The 16,584-nt window shown below is 37.4% G+C and overlaps 1 protein-coding gene across 1 annotated transcript in view; it reads left to right on the plus strand.

Annotated features, from left to right (window-relative positions):
* Positions 1–8,884: 8,884 nt before the first annotated feature.
* LOC120945971 (vitellogenin-A2-like) overlaps positions 8,885–16,584 on the plus strand; it is a 47,374-nt gene continuing 39,674 nt past the window's right edge. Inside the window, exons 1-3 of the mRNA XM_040360578.1 lie at positions 8,885–8,943; positions 9,202–9,222; positions 13,353–13,504. Of these exons, the coding sequence (XP_040216512.1) occupies positions 8,904–8,943; positions 9,202–9,222; positions 13,353–13,504 (213 nt within the window). The 5' untranslated portion in view covers positions 8,885–8,903. The remainder of the gene's footprint in view (positions 8,944–9,201; positions 9,223–13,352; positions 13,505–16,584) is intronic.

The raw sequence follows: 16,584 nt of genomic DNA on the forward strand, positions 1-16,584 counted from the left end.
GATCAGGCGCAAAAAAGCACCAAAAGATTTGCTGAAAAACTCGGCTTATACTCGAGTATATACGGTATATCCTTATAGATCAGCACTATGGAAGTAATGTAGAAATGATGAGAGTGGGTTTGCATCCACTTAAAGATCCAGTTTTCTATCTTTCTTTGGGCGAAATGCATCAATCCACCATAATGCAAAGCCTGTATATTTTTCTGCTGATTGATATGGTTTTTATTGTGTATTTTAATACATTTATACATTTCTATCAATGGTAGCAAAATGCTGTGTATCTTGGAGGATTAAAAGTTGGGGAGGAAAGGGTGTATACCCAAAACACTGAATACCCTGGTGTAATGCAGTGCCCTGCCATAGACCCATATACCCAATTTTTCAAATATATCAACACAATAGTCTTGAGGCATAATTTTGTAAAAATTGGCCAGGATCAGGACAGTACATGGACGTGACCAGGTAGACAAAGCTAAAATGTGGAAGTGTTGATACGGTAGATACTGTAGAAATGTAAGTATCACCTTAGAGACTCATAGGAAAAATTGACCAGCAGAAGGGCAGTTTTGTGAGCAGACTGAGGAGGTAAAGGCTTAAGCCTCATACACATGATCGGATTTTCTGCAGACTTTTGTCCGAAAGGGTGTTGGCCAGGAACTTGTCTTGCATACAAACGGCACACAATTGTCGGCCAAGGAACACAAACGTAGTTACGTACTATGTGGTTTTTCAGCTCTTTAGCGCCACCCCTTGGGCTCCTTCTGCTAATGTTGTATTTGGTGAGCATTGCTTTCGAGCATGCGTGTTTGTACTTTGGACTTTTGTCCGACAATTGACCGCTGTCCACGGAAAATGTTAAAACCTGCCATCCAACATTTGTCCGTGGAAAATCCAACAACAACTGTCCGATGGAGCGTACAAACGTTCGGAATTTCCGATCGTGTGTACGAGGCTTTAGACACAAGGTTGCTGTTTTGTTACACTAAAAATAAAAGCACACTGTCCCAGAAACAAAAGACCAGCAACAAGGAGGTATTTTCACTTATCAAGGTAGAATAGTCTAAACTGTGCAGACACATAAGGGCAGTGTGTTTTTCTACAATAAAAAATACAATGTAGTATACCAATACACTTGTGAAAAAAACATAAGCAGAGACATAAAGCATTTTTTTATGTCGGATCTTTCGAATTTCAGATTCTGCGCGTTCATTTTTGTTTGTTAAAACAATAACGAAAATACCCGAAATTCGGATAAAAATGCATGCAGACGAAAACGAATGCACATGTCTAGCAAGTAATGGAAGGTGTCAACAGATGCTAATGGCAAAAAAAAATCCAAGCAAACTACTATTTATTACTAGGTACAACCTTTTTATAAATATGCTGTTTGGAAATTCAAAATACTGCTAAACTGCACTAAAAAAAAAAATTTTTGTACCTAGTTTAAATCCCATTCCCTCTCCATTATTAATCTTTTCAAATTTTGCTAAATTAAAGTAGAAAATCTGGTGTTGTATAATCTTTTGCTGTATGCAATTTGTTATTGTAAAATTAAAAATGTGCCTTCATATAATCTGCAGTGACACCGATTATCTGATTGTTCATTGGATTAGAAGATGAAAACAAATATTGACTTGTACAAGATCACCGTGACTTCACAAGAGAACCTGTAATTCAATTGCAAAACATTTAAACTACTGCAATGTCAGGATGACATTAACAATCATAATTTTTGTAGGTTAGACAATTACCCCCCCCCCCCCAAAAAAAAAGAATCTTATAAACTATAGATAACACACTTCATAAAATAATTGCAGCTGTGATTCTAGGATGGACATTGACCCTAGATGTCCAGTTGCCAAACTGCCCAAACATCTTTGTTTTTCCTGTATTTGAAATTGTACCAAATAATGTGAATATAATTATTAGTTTAAAAAAAAAATAATGTACTGTACTCCAATTTGCTCTTCCCATAATCTAAATTCTCTTCACGGTTTTAGCCCCAATCTCTAAATATTTACAAAATATGCTTACCTGCAAAACTTATCTTTTATGGTCATTTGAAAAATTTAAGTAAAGGGTTGAATATTATATAATAACAATGAATAACAATGAATTTGATTGAAAACTTTAATTAAAACTTGGTTGGCTTAATTTGTCAGTGTTTCAGTTTCAATAGATTGTATTAAGTTTCAAGGCATGTTTGTGCTTTGTAAAGTATATGAAAGTATCAGATAGAAATCACGTTGATTGTTCTAAAAAGTCGTGCTTACTAAAACTTAATACCTCTAAGGTTAAAATGCTTTATAGTCATTTGTCCTTGAATCTGAACAGTTACTTAAACAATAAAATATAAACTGTTCTTTATAACAATTTAAAAAGATATATTATATAGACCCCTTTTACTAAACAAATAAAAAAAAACAGCCCCAAAATAATTACAGCAACTTTTCTAAAAATGTAGGGCTAGATTCACATACCTTTAGGCGGGCGTAGCGTATCTCCTATACGCTACGCCGCCCTAACTTTGAGAGGCGAGTATGGTATTCTCAAAGATTTTATGGCCGAAGTTACGGCGGCATAGCGTATTGGGCCCGCCTAATTCAAATGTTGAAGCTATGGGCGTGTTTTATGTATATTAAGTGTGACCCCACGTAAATGACGTTTCGATCGAACGGCGCATGCGCCGTCCGTGGACGTTTCCCAGTGCGCATGCTCCAAATCATGTTGGCAAATAGTCAATGCTTTCGATGTGAACGTAACTTACGGCCAGCCCCATTCACGGACGAGTTACGCAAACGACGTAAAACTTGAAAAATTTGACGCGGTTCCGACGTCCATACTTAACATTGGCTGCGCCATCTTTTTGGTGGTTTATCTTTACGCCTGAAAACCCCTTACGTAAACGGCGTATCTTTACTGCGACGGCCGGGGCGTATGTTCGTGAATAGGCGTATCTAGCTGATTTACATATTCTAGGCGTAAATCAGCGTACAAGCCCCTAGAGGCCAGCGTAAATATGCAGTTACGATACGACGGCGTAGGAGACTTACGCCGGTCATATCTTTGCAATATTTAAGCGTATCTCAGTTTGAGAATACGCTTAAATATACGACGGCGGGGATTCGGACTTACGACGGCGTATCTACTGATACGCCCATCAGAAGTCTATCTGAATCTGGCCCGTAGAGTAATAGAGATTATGAACAATTTAGAAAATAAATATTTTTAGGAACCCTTTTTACTAAAAACAAACAAACAAAAAAAATAACATTTCAGAAAATAGTGTCTGGCCATTATGGCATATTTCCGTACAAACCTAATGTGCTGTTCATAATTTAACAAATTCATACACTGAGCAAAAATATAAACGCAACACTTTTGTATTTTCCCCTATTTATCATGAGCTGAACTCAAAAATCATTAATTAATATGCATTAATATGTTATGCCAATTCTCTAGACCATGTAATGACCTATTATCATTAGTATATAATAATAATAATAATAATAATAATAATAATAATAATAATAATGATAATGTGCTAAAAGTATAAAAAATGTATTTGAAATCATATAAAGCTTGCAAAAAACTATGTCTCAGACACATTAACAGAAACAATTTAAACCACGTACGACGGAACTTCCCCTTTATAGTGCCGTCGTACGTGGTTTACGTGACAGCGTTCTGACAAGATCGTTTTTTTAACCGATGGTGTGTAGGCACGACTGATCATCAGTCAGCTTCATCGGATAACTGATGGAAAAATCCATCAGACCGTTTTCATCGGATGGACCGATCGTGTGTACAGGGCATTAGAGTTCGTATTTTACAAGGATACATTGATATAATCTTTTTGGCCTTCCATTACTCAAAAACAGAAATTTCCTCAAACTATTATCATCTTTATTGTAGTTTTGTTTTCTTTTGTTTTAAAGGGGGTTTGAACTAAATTACTGTACTTATCTGTATTTAAATTATTTATTTTATACAGTTTACATTATGTTTTTTTTTTTTTTATGTTCCTGACATTTCATCCTCTTTATTGTAACTATTTTGCATTTTATTTTTTTCTTAACTTTAATGCTCAAAATATCAAATATATAATTATTTGCTTTAATTAACCTAACCATTTTTACAGTAAAACAAGATACCAAATTGTTTCTGTTAATGTGTCTGAGACATCGTTTTTTGCAAGCTTTATATGATTTCAAATACATTTTTTATACTTTTAGCACATTATCATTATTATTATTATTATTATTATTATATACTAATGATAATAGGTCATTACATGGTCTAGAGAATTGGCATAACATATTAATGCATATTAATTAATGATTTTTGAGCTCAGCTCATGATAAATAGGGGCAAATACAAAAGTATCAGCAAAACAACTTCTTTATTCTAGCAATAGAACGAAGAAAAAAATGCGCTGCAATAAACGAGGCACTAATTTTAAAAATGTAGAATGTGCCATCTCTATAACGAACGATAGTTTTACCAGAACGAGCGCTCCCGTCCCCTAATTTAGTCTGAGCATGCGTGGATTTTTAACCGATGGACGTGCCTACAGACGATCGGTTTTTGTCTATCGGTTAGTTAACCATCAGATAATTTTAAAACAAGTTACTATTTTTTTAACCGATGGTTAAAAAACCGATGGGGCCCACTCACGATCGGTTAGTCTGATGAAAACGGTCCATCAGACTGTTTTCCATCAGACAAACCGATCGTGTGTACGCGGCATAAGGCTGCATTCACACCTGAGCGTTTTCAGCTCATAAAATGCTCGTAAAATGCGCTAAAAATCTCAAAAGTTCCAAAAAGCCCAGCAAGCAAAATCCCATTAATTTAAATGGCCCCTGTTCACATCTGAAAATGCTGTCGCCTAAAGCAAAACGCCTGAAGCTCAAAAAAGTGCATGAGTTTTAGGCAGATTACAGGGGTTTTACAGGGGTTTTACTGACTTTGTACCTCAAAACGCCTGAAAAATCGCCAGGAAAAACACCCTGAAAACAATACGCTCAGGTGTGAATTCAGCCTAAGGGCACTTTATAAACGCTAAGGGCCAGTTCACACCTGATGCAGTTCCGTGCTGTTTTTTTCCCACACAAAATGCATGCACAGTATTTTCATAGTTTTTATTTTTGCATGGTATAAAGATACTTAAAAAGATACTTTTAAGTTTTACTTTGTGGCTGTTTGTAGTTGTCATAAGCATTATTGATTACATTTTTTTTTTATTATTATTATTATTATTATTATTATTATTATTATTATAATTATAAACAACAAGGTTTTCATATGTTTCAAGTTGATTTTCTTGCTGCTGCTGTTTGGCATGAAATTTGGAAATGTAACCACTGGATGGCCCTCTTCCACATTTTATATTTGTAATTTCATGATTTAGCTGACCAAAAAGTCGACTTTCCTATTTCAGAAAATTTACATGTAAATATTATAAAAAAAAAAAAAATTACATTTAGATATACTTCTTTATTTTAAGTTATTTTAATTATTGTTGGACTGTTTTTTAAGGCATACAGGTAAAATTAAACTTAGATTTAAGATATATTTTGGTCAGCAAACTCTGGTGCATATTCCTTATAATCTGGTGATTATTCCTTTTGATTCAATTGTATTGTTTCAAACCTGGTGCTAAAACTCGGGAATATTCAAGTCCCGAGACACTAATTCTCAATATACTGGTTTCTTCTTTCTTCATTCTCCAGAACTTTGAAAAATGAAAAAGATTATATTTCTAAACTAACAGATGACTTATGAAAACACTGTAATGGACACGATCGGAATTTCCGACAAGAAAACCATGGATTTTTTTCTGACGGAATTTTGGCTCAAACTTGTGTTGCATGCACACGGTCACACAAATGTCAGAAATTCTGAACGTCAAGAACGCGGGGACGTACAACACTACAACGAGCCCAGAAAAATAAAGTTCAACGATTCTGAGCATGCGTAGGGTTTTTGTGCGTCGGAATTGCATACAGTCGGAATTTCCGACAAGAACTTTTCCTGTCGGAAAATTTGAGAACCAGCTCTCAAATTTTTGCTGTCGGAAATAACGGCACAAAATGTCCGATGAGGCCTACACACGCTCGGAATTTCCGACCAAAAGCTCATTTTGAAATTCCGACCGTGTGTACGCGGCATTACTGTTGTGTAAAATCAGCAACTTAATTTGAATTGTTAAAGAAAAGTTACTAATAATGACAACCTCCTGGAAATGCAACTTATCTGGCTATTATGCTAACTCACTGGCTTGATCACCTTTTCTCAATCATTGACCTAGAACTGATGTGCAGCAAATAAAATCAAGCTGAAGTGAAAACTGCTGATAGACATACTTGTACTGGGCCAATATTTTAGAAAGTATGCCTAGGGATGGAGCTGACAGGTGGAATTAAATAGCACCAGGGAAAGATGCTCCTGGGTCCCTGGAGCCAAAACCACTTTTGGTCATTTAGAAAATCCCATATTATGGAGCACTTTTCACATGCTGGCTCTACATTTGGGTAACCAAATGCCCTATTAACACGATAGGAACAAAAAGGCATTGTCTAAGAATTAAAAGAAAAATTATCCCCTGGAATGGAATGCACAAAAAAGAGGAGAATATAAGATACGGTATATATCTAAACTGTCATACCTATCCATGTTATGGCCAATAGGGGGAGCATCGTGCCAGTAAAGCAATAAAATCTAACAAAAAGAAGAAACATTTTGATTTACAAAAACTGAAGCACTCAAAATCTGGTGAAGCTGTGTATAGGAGCCAATCAGCTTCTTACTTCAACTAGTTCAATTAAGCTTTGACAAAAAAAAAAAACCCTAAACACGAAAAATAGACCGAAGGCCTTAAAGTTTGGATCATAGAGTCTGTTCCCCCATGTAACTCCACAACCAAAAGGTTAAACACGTTATGTCACTGTGAGAATTTTGGATCTTCACATTAAATACTAAGGGCCAGATTCACAGAAGAGATACGACGGTGTATCTCCTGATACACCGTCTTATCTCTGTGATCCGCCCGTCCTAACTATGCGGCTGATTCATAGAATCAGTTACGCATAGATAGCCCTAATATCCGACAGGTGTAATTGACTTACACCGTCGGATCTTAGGATGCAATTCTAGGCCGGCCGCTAGGTGGCGATTCCATAGCGGTCGGCGTAGAATATGCAAATGACTAGTTACGGCGATCCGCGAAGATGGAAGTTAGTAATAAACAATAATTAGTTCAGGCGAAGGGTATTTTTATGAATTGTTTATTCATATATCCCTTTAGCACAAAAAATCTACTGAAGGCCTTAAAGTTTGGGTCATAGAGTCTGTTCCCCCAACTCCACAACCGAAAGGTTCTACGGGTTATGTCACTGTGAGACTTTTTGGATTTCCACAGTAAAGTGTTTGTTAAGTCTAATTTAAAAAACACTGCCAGCCCCGCTATTATTAAAAATAAAAAGCCTACAATGGTCACTGCCAGCCCCTCTATTAGAGCCTGGCATACCACACTATGTAAGTCATTTCTAAAAGCAAGCGTTGTAAATACCTATATAGAGCTATCTTTAGGTCACGTGACTCATGGCCACTTTACAGCTCCAATTCATGGCTTCTGCATGAGGGGCCGAGATCTCCCTCTGACGTCAGCCAGGGAGATCACGTGGCCTCCCGCAGAAGTCCTGTCTCTGAGCTGTAAGGCGGTCGTGGGTCACGTGACTGGCCTGAAGATAGCTCTAAATAGGTATTTACAATGCTCATTTTTATAAATGACTTACATAGTGTGGTATGCCAGGCTCTAATAGAGGGGCTGGCAGTAACTATTGTAGGTATTTTATTTTAAATATAAATATATATCCCTCAGTACAAGTTTAATTTAAAGTGGGAGTAAACTCCCTTGGTTGATTTTTACTTATAGGTAAGCCTATAATAAGGCTCACCTATAGGTAAAGTAAATATCTCCTAAACGTGCGCCTTGTGAAGGCGCCGGTGATGTCGCCAGCGTATGCACGCTAAATGAACAGCATAACAGTGCTTTTTCTTCAGCGCCCTATGCCGTGAACAGTGACTCCTGCACGCATGTGCAGGAGTGACATCATCGCGGCTTGTCCATTTAAAGTACCAGAGCCTGCGAACCCGGAAGGAAGACTGGGTAAAGATGGAAGCCCTGTCAGCGGTGACAACGTGACGCTGGAGGGCTTCGTTTTAAGGTAAATTTCACATCATGTGCTAGTATGCAACGCATACTAGCACATTATAACACTGCCTTGCAGGGGGAATTTTTTTATTTTAAACTTTATAAATTAAAAAAAATTGTTTTAATCGTGCTTGGACATATATTTGATTATTGTTCCTTTTTTGCATTGCTACATTCCTACATAATAATTATATTTTAGGATAATTGTGTATTTATAAACTTTATTAAAAAAATATTATTTTAAGTGAAATGTACAATTAATCTCCCTTTGGGGAGATCTGATGATGATACACAGTTAATGTGACTTGTAAGTTGTGCTGTCCAAATGTCACAGTGACCAGGACAAAGTTTACATAACCTGTAGGTTATCACGAAAAAGGGTAACTAAACAGTATCATAAACTAAAATGATAATAAACAATAACCAACATTTAGAAAATATGCAGATTATTTATATGCGTTGATACACATTTAAAAATAGTTTTCTTTTCTACTGTATTTTTGATATTTAATGTGCAGGATGGTGCCCTTATTTGTTTGCAAGGGTAATAATTTATGAAATGGTTGGCTAGCCAAAAGCGATAAGCACACTATAGCTTGCCAAATGTGGTGTGTCCAGAGATCGTTTACCAGAGCTTCCACTATAAATACCCCAGGATGTCCTTAGGAGAATATTCACCATCATCATGAGGGGAATCATCCTAGCAATAGTGCTCGCTCTAGCGGGTCAGTCTTCCAGTATTAGTTAATTATTTATCATTAATTATTCCTGTTATATGTATTCATTTAATATTTATTTAAATTATTTTTCTTAGAAAAATGTATTAAGATTATGTATTATTTTTTTAATATGTGTGGCTATACTGTATGTGTATATATATATATATATATATATAGTAATACATAAAATATGTTACTGCTTTTTAAACACTTTTTCTCTTGGCTTGTATTTACCATCACCATTTCTCTTTGTTTTTTAAACAGGCGCTGATCATGCCAAAATAGGTAAAAAAAAAATATTTCAACAGTTCCATTTTCTGTAGAATCAATTAATTGAATTCTAACATAAAAAATCTGGTTGTGTTAATTACATTGCAAATACGTGTAGCAAAATAATTTTTTTATTGATAACATTTGTAATGTACAAATAAATATAATTCTTCATTAGCATACAATAATTGCAGCAAACAAATAATAACATGTGTAGTCATAATTACAAATTATATCTTACTTAATAACTATTCAACTCTCTAATTTTTAAAGAACATTGACTGGTGAATATTCGCTTTAGATATTTTACTTTTCACATAATTCACTTTTTAGCTTCTTTAGTTTTATACTCCTATGTAGGGCAACATACAATATTAAAAATATTGTACAAACTTTCTATTTATAATTTTTCTTCCTGAAAAATGTTTTATCTGTGGAAATAATAAGCAGATCTCAGCTACCGGCAGAGCTGGAATGTTTTTCCAATGGGAATAACTGGCATTTTATAAGCCTGTAAATGCATAACAGAGCAAAACGGGCAAAAAAAAATAAAAATTATGTACATTTTTTTCAAAGGGGTATTATTCATTCCTTCATTCCCTTTTATAAAATATCAAATTTGAAACGGAATTGGCCTTTAAGACATGCACAATAAAGACATGTTGGGTACAACTTATTTGCCCTGCAGTACCCATTGTACATTTTTCAATGCAGCAAGAGCAGTACATGCCCATCCCAACATATTCAATTAAACATAACCTAAACAATTTTAGCTTCTATTACTCATGATGTCAATCCCCTGGCTTTAAAGTGATTGTAAACGATCACTTTGTCACACTCCATGCACACTGAGCTTAAAAAAGTCTGTTCTCTTGGCAGAAAAAAAAGCTCATATAGGGCATTTTTGTACATAGTTTAGGCAAGTTTAAGAGAGTTTTGCGTTTTTTCTGCCAGAAAGCTCCAATCAGAAACGTGATCCAGACAGAATTTTTTTTTTTCCTGCCTCTAAACCAGTGGTTCTCATCCTTCTAGTGCCGTGACCCCTAGTTCCCAAGTTGTGGGGACCCCTAACAGTAAAATTATTTTCATAGCGTGGGTTGAAAGCACCCAAGGCAAGACAAGTAATTTGCGCCCCTAACCCGCGGAAATTTAGCATTTCCCGAGTCCCTTCCACTCGTACAGTATTAAAACCCCTAATGGTACAATTTAGGATGTACCTCTCTTTCTCTGTGTTCTCCCTTCTTCCCCTTTTATCTCTCTCTATCCTAATTCCTTGTTTTTTTCCCCCCATCTTTCCCTCTAACTGTCTTTCTTGCTCTCTATTTTTTTCCTTTCTCTCCCTTTTTCCTTGTTCCTCCCCCTCTTATCATCTCCCTTCCTGGGAGAACAGTGCGGGCTTCAGGAACAGCCCATGATTTGGTGACCCCTGGCAAATCATCATTTGACCCCCGAGGGGGTCCCGACCCCCAGGTTGAGAACCACTGCTCTAAACGTTGAGCTTAAAATATGTCTGTAATCATCCTAATGTGCATGGACACATAGAATAACATTGAGCTGCTTCTACAGGCAGAACACGAAAATCCTGTAGAAGCAGCAATTTTTAAGACAGTTTACAATAGAAATGAAATGAAAAACATTTTTGTATAGATATAAAAAAAAATATATATAAATACCTTTTTTCCCCATTTTTATAAGTGATCACATTTCCTCTGTTCTCAGCCACATAGGAGCTGGAGGGGAAGAGAAGCAGCAGCAGCACACAGAGCTTCTCAGTGAATGGCTGGAAATCGGGGGGCGGGGGCGTGTCAGGACAAGTATGATCATTGGAGGAGAACAGGCTGATTTCCCAGCATAGCTAGAGAACTGACCATGGTGTGTTCTCTTGCTCAGTGTGGTCAATTTTTAATAGGGAAGCAGAGGACTTAGCAGGGATTTCACACAAAGGAAGCAATACAAAGAGAACAGGAAACGTTCTCATACAAGTACATGGTGCAGCAGGCACAGATCAGGAATATGAAGTGTTTGATCATTAAAGGAGAGCATACTGAGTTTTTAGCACAGCTAAGGAACTGACCAAGGTGTGTTCTCCTGCTTAGTGTGGTTGGTTTTTAAATGGGAAAGCAGAGGGTCTAGCAGGAACACCAGGGATTTCACATAAAAGAAGCAATACAAAGAGAACAGGATACTTTCCCATACAAGTACATGGTACAGCAGGCACATATCAGAAATATGAAGTGCTGGGGTAACAAACACAATAATGAAAATATATTAAAAAAATGATAAAGTTATAAAAATAGCAAGTAGTAATTATTAACATTTAACCTGACTTCTTCTGTAATGTTGAAACCATTTCACCACTGTTCCAAGTAGCCTCCTCCGTTCCAAAAACTTCATTAGAACTACTTCGATAAGTGGAAAAAGGTTGTCAACATAACAGAACTGTATGCAATTACAGTGGAACATTGGATTGCGAGTAACGTGGTTAACGAGCGTTTTGCAATATGAGAATTTTCTTTTAAAATCCTGACTCGGTTTGCTAGTGTTGTTTTGCAAAACGAGCATGATTCAAGGCTCTGCAGTGTTCAGTACTGCATTTGGCTAAAGGTGTGGGGGCAGGGTTGCCAACTTTCAGTAAATTTACGAACAGTTTGTAAAATCTGTACTTTTTGCATCTGTCCTTAAATGTCCATTACGGACATGTAGGCTGCATGTCCGTAACTGACATTTATGGACAGGTGCAACAATTATGGATTTTACAAACAGTTCGTATATTTACTGAAAGTTGACAACCCTGTGCGGGGGCACCGGAGCTGTTCGGAAATACTTGGAAATACTAAATTTCTGCATGTTTCTGAGCCTTTCCAAGGGTTGCTGAATGCAGCCGAACGGTCTCCGAGTCTTTCTGGCAGCCCCCCCCCCACCTCTGGCCACATGCAGTATTGCATGCCATAGTAGAACAAATCATTTTTGTTTCCATTGACTACTATGGGAAAACTCGCTTTGATATGCAAATGCTTTGGATTACAAGCATTTTCCTGGAACGGTTTATGCTCGTAATCCAAGGTTCCACTGTACCATGATACGATGATCTGTATAACTGAGAACCTTCACATACATTCTGACCTTAAAGGGGTTGTAAAGGTAAAAAATGTTTTCCCTAAATAGGTTCCTTTACCTTAGTGAAGTCCTCCTTCACTTACCTCATCCTTCCATTTTGCTTTTAAATGTCCTTATTTCTTCTGAGAAATCCTAATTTCCTGTTCTTCTGTCTGTAACTAAACACAGTAATGCGACACTTTCTCCCTGGTGTCTCCTCTTGAGGGGGGAGGGGGCGAGCAGAAGGGTCAGGACTCTATCTACTTTGCAGATAGAGAAAGGAGCTGTGTGTTAGTGGGCGTCCTGACACTCCTGCTCACCCCTTCCCCTCAAGAGGCTTTCTCCACACTAGGGAGAGAGCCTCGCATTACTGTGTGTAGTTACAGACAGAAGAACAGGAAGTGAGGATTTCTCAGAAGAAATAAGGACATTTAAAAGCAAAATGGAAGGATGAGGTAAGTGAAGGAGGACTGCACTAAGGTAAAGGAAGCTATTTTAGGGAAAAAAAATATATACCTTTACAATCCCTTTAAAGCCTCGTACACACGATCAGTCCAACCGATGGACCGTTTTCATCGGTTAATCGATTAAGCTGACTGATGGTCCGTCGCACCTACACACCATCGGTTAAAAAAAACGATCGTGTCAGAACGCGGTGACGTAAAACACAACGACGAGCTGAAAAAAAAATGAAGTTCAATGCTTCCAAGCATGCGTCGACTTGATTCTGAGCATGCATGGATTTTTAATCGATGGTTGTGCCTACAAACGATCGTTTTTTTCCCATCGGTTAGGAATCCATGGGTTAAATTTAAAGCAAGTTGGCTTTTTTTTTAAACGATGGTTAAATAACCTATGGGGCCCACACACGATCGGTTTTGACCGATGAAAACGGTCCATCAGACCGTTGTCCTCTGGTTAACCTATCGTGTGTACGAGGCCTAACACTTCATGTAAAAGAGGCAATGTGGTCATAAATAGATAGAATGATATAAATATATAATGTGTCCTGCCTTCATCTCGCAATCAACAAATGCTTTCTTCCACAGAACCGACATTCAGCCAGAATAAAATAACAATGTACAACTATGAGACTTTTACCATGGTCGGACTTCCGGAAAATGAGTTTGGCCGTACTGGAATTAATCTGGTTGCTAAACTGGAGATCAGGGCTCATGGTCAAAAAAGATACTTAATGAAGGTAACAAAAATAAATAAAGTGAATCTAAAGCAATTGGGGGATATTATGGACCACAACATAAATGACCTATATAGTCATGGATCAGATTTTTATGCATATTTCGGAAAGTTCTCTATTTCTTTCTTCTTTTTTTTTTTTACTGTGCTGATAATAAATCCTAACCCGGTGTCTTTGCCTCCCAGATATGACAATATACTCAAATCAAATATCAACTTGTTTGTTAATAAAATAGCTGGTTACAGAAAGCACGGTAAGTTCTCTCTGCTATTTCATTTGAGTGTATTGTCTTACCTGGGAGGCAAAGCCGCAGTGAGATTAACCCTCTGTGGGAAGGATCTATTAATTTTCCTGGACAGTTTATGGTGATGAACCTTTGGTGAGAATGAGCACTATTGGGACCTACAAATCACAAGGTCCCATATAATATTGTGCGAGCACAACTGATGATTGCTAGGGGTAGAATCAAATCACACTGGAGCACATTAGTACATTTTCAGTTTTGGGGGGGTGATATATGAGTTTGAAGGTGGCAAAGATTACATGGAACAACATAGCAGTGAATCACAGTTCCCATATATTGGAGCAATGTATATTACAGGAATTGGACATTTAGCCTGGGTTCCCACATATGCGATGTCAGACATCGCATGTGATTCGCACCGCATTGCTGGTGCCAATCACATGCGATGTCTGTGCAATGCAAGTTCAGCCATACAGTTGTATGACTGAACTTGCATTGGATTCGCATTTAAATAGTGCACTGGAATCGGATCGCATGGGTGTTCACACCTATGCGATCCGATCTTGTCCGAAGTCACAGTTCGCACTACGATCTGTGAACTGACCTGGGGGTGTCATTAACTTTGTATTGACACCCGCATCGGTTCACAGAGGGCAGTGTGAACTGCCTGCGGGGGAGATGTAATGCGGGAACCGGCACTGGAATCGCGCTGGTTCCCACATCGCTATAGTGCTTGAAATGCATGCTATAAACCAGGGGTAGGCAACCTGGGGCCCTCCAGCTGTTGCAGAACTACAAGTCCCATCATGCCTCTGGGCGTAATTGTAACTGCCAGCCTTGCAATGCCTCATGAGAAATCTACCCCTGCTGTAAACAGAGTGCTGTTTTATTTTTTATTTTTTCACAATTTGTCGTTGTTTTATATTTTATATGTTTGGTTCGTATCATTATTATAGCGCTACATTTATAAATATTCAAAATGTCTTGGAGAGTGCATTTTTTTTTATTATGTCTCCATGGCTACCAGTGTTAATTTTGATGTCAAATTTAGATTTGGTTTTAGTTATAGTCTTTAGGCTAAAATGCCATTTTAGTTGTAGTTATATTTAAGGCTACAATTGTACATTATACAATTTTCTGTACATTTTTCTTTAGATTTACCTCCAAATATGTAATGCAAGGGCCTGCTTAATTTGCCCTTATATTATATGTTTTTTGGTAAATCTAAAGGAAAATTGTACAAGTAAATTGAACATGTATGGCCAGCCTAAGCCTTTTGACTACAATGCAATTTTAATTTTAATCGTATTTTGGTCATCTGAAATGTTTTAGTTTTAGTATTATTTAAGTCAACTAAAAATAGTTTTAATCTAGTCTACGGAAATATTCTCGTCTACGAAATTAATACTGATGGCTACATATCTTATTTGTCCCACCTATTCAAAAGTATTTTTACTCTAGGCCTAGGTCTAGGTGGCCTTTCTATAAACTGTAACCCAAGCGGGTCCTTGCATCATGCAGAATTTCCCCCACAGTTATGACTAAACATCCAAAAAAGATTTTATTGTCTGACGCATGACATTGCTTGTGCTAAGTTTTGTATCTAACCAGTTCACCATTAAGTAAACTTCGTATGGATGGTGCTGCACTTTGTTTGGTTTGTATAATCATTGTAGCGCTACATTTTTAAATATTCAAAATGTCTTGGAGAGTGGATTTTTTTTAATTCAGTCTCCATGGCAGTGTTAATTTTTATGTCAAATTTTGATTTGGTTTTAGTTTTAGTCTTTTGACTAAAATTCCATTCTAGTTTTAGTCGTATTTAGGTCATCTGAATTGTTTTAGTTGTATTTTAGTCAACTAAAATTGTGTTAATTTAGTCAATGGAAATATTCTCGTTGACAAATTAACAATTCAAAAATATTTTTATGCTAAGCCTAGGTCTAGTTGGCCTTTCTAGAAATTGTATATAACAAAGAAAACTGCGCTAGACAAAAATGAACACAAGGCAGCAGCTTAGTGGGATACACACAGAGCAAGCAATCAAAAGGAGAACGCTGCGCCAATAATTAGAAATATACACATCATTCCTTAGGATGACATAAGAGTTCAAAATATGGAATATACTCTAATGTGTATTAGCCAGCTCAAAGAAGTCCATATATTATACAGTGGTCCGTAGATATCCCGGTTAATGACACCACAGTGAGTATTCCAGACAATGTGCCCACCACCGTATAAAAATGGCCGCTTACCAGAGGCTAGCTCAAAAACGCATTCGGCTATGACCCAGCCATGGCCTTTGGCTTGAATGTAAAGTGGTTGTAATAGCGAGTATACCAAACCAGAGATGTCTCCTCAGTATGTTCTAAAATCCTTACGCATACCGTAAGCATACCGTGGCGTTTTGAGAACGTGCAAAGGAAGGAGAGGAACCATAGGATAATAACGTCTTTACATGCCTGAAGTAGCTGCGGAGGTATGGGGGGTTTTGGGCATTTAGAGGTGTCCAAATACCACACACTAAGAAACCAGGGAACCAGCTCAGTACCAGGGGATGCCAAAAACCCCCATACCTCCGCAGCTACTTAAAGACGTTATTATCCTATGGTCCCTCTCCTTCCTTTGCACGTTCTCATAATGCCATCACGGAGCTTACGATATGCGGAAGGATTTTATGACACACTGAGGAGATATCTCTGGTTTGGTATATTACAACCACTCTGCATTCAAGCCAAAGGCTGTGGCTGGGTCATAGCCGAATGCGCTTTTGAGCTAGCCTCTGGTAAGCGGCCATTTTTATATGGTGGTGGGCACATTGTCTGTAATACTCACTGTG

Source organism: Rana temporaria, chromosome 7 (genome assembly GCF_905171775.1).
Source record: "Rana temporaria chromosome 7, aRanTem1.1, whole genome shotgun sequence".
Taxonomy (NCBI): Eukaryota; Metazoa; Chordata; class Amphibia; order Anura; family Ranidae; genus Rana; species Rana temporaria.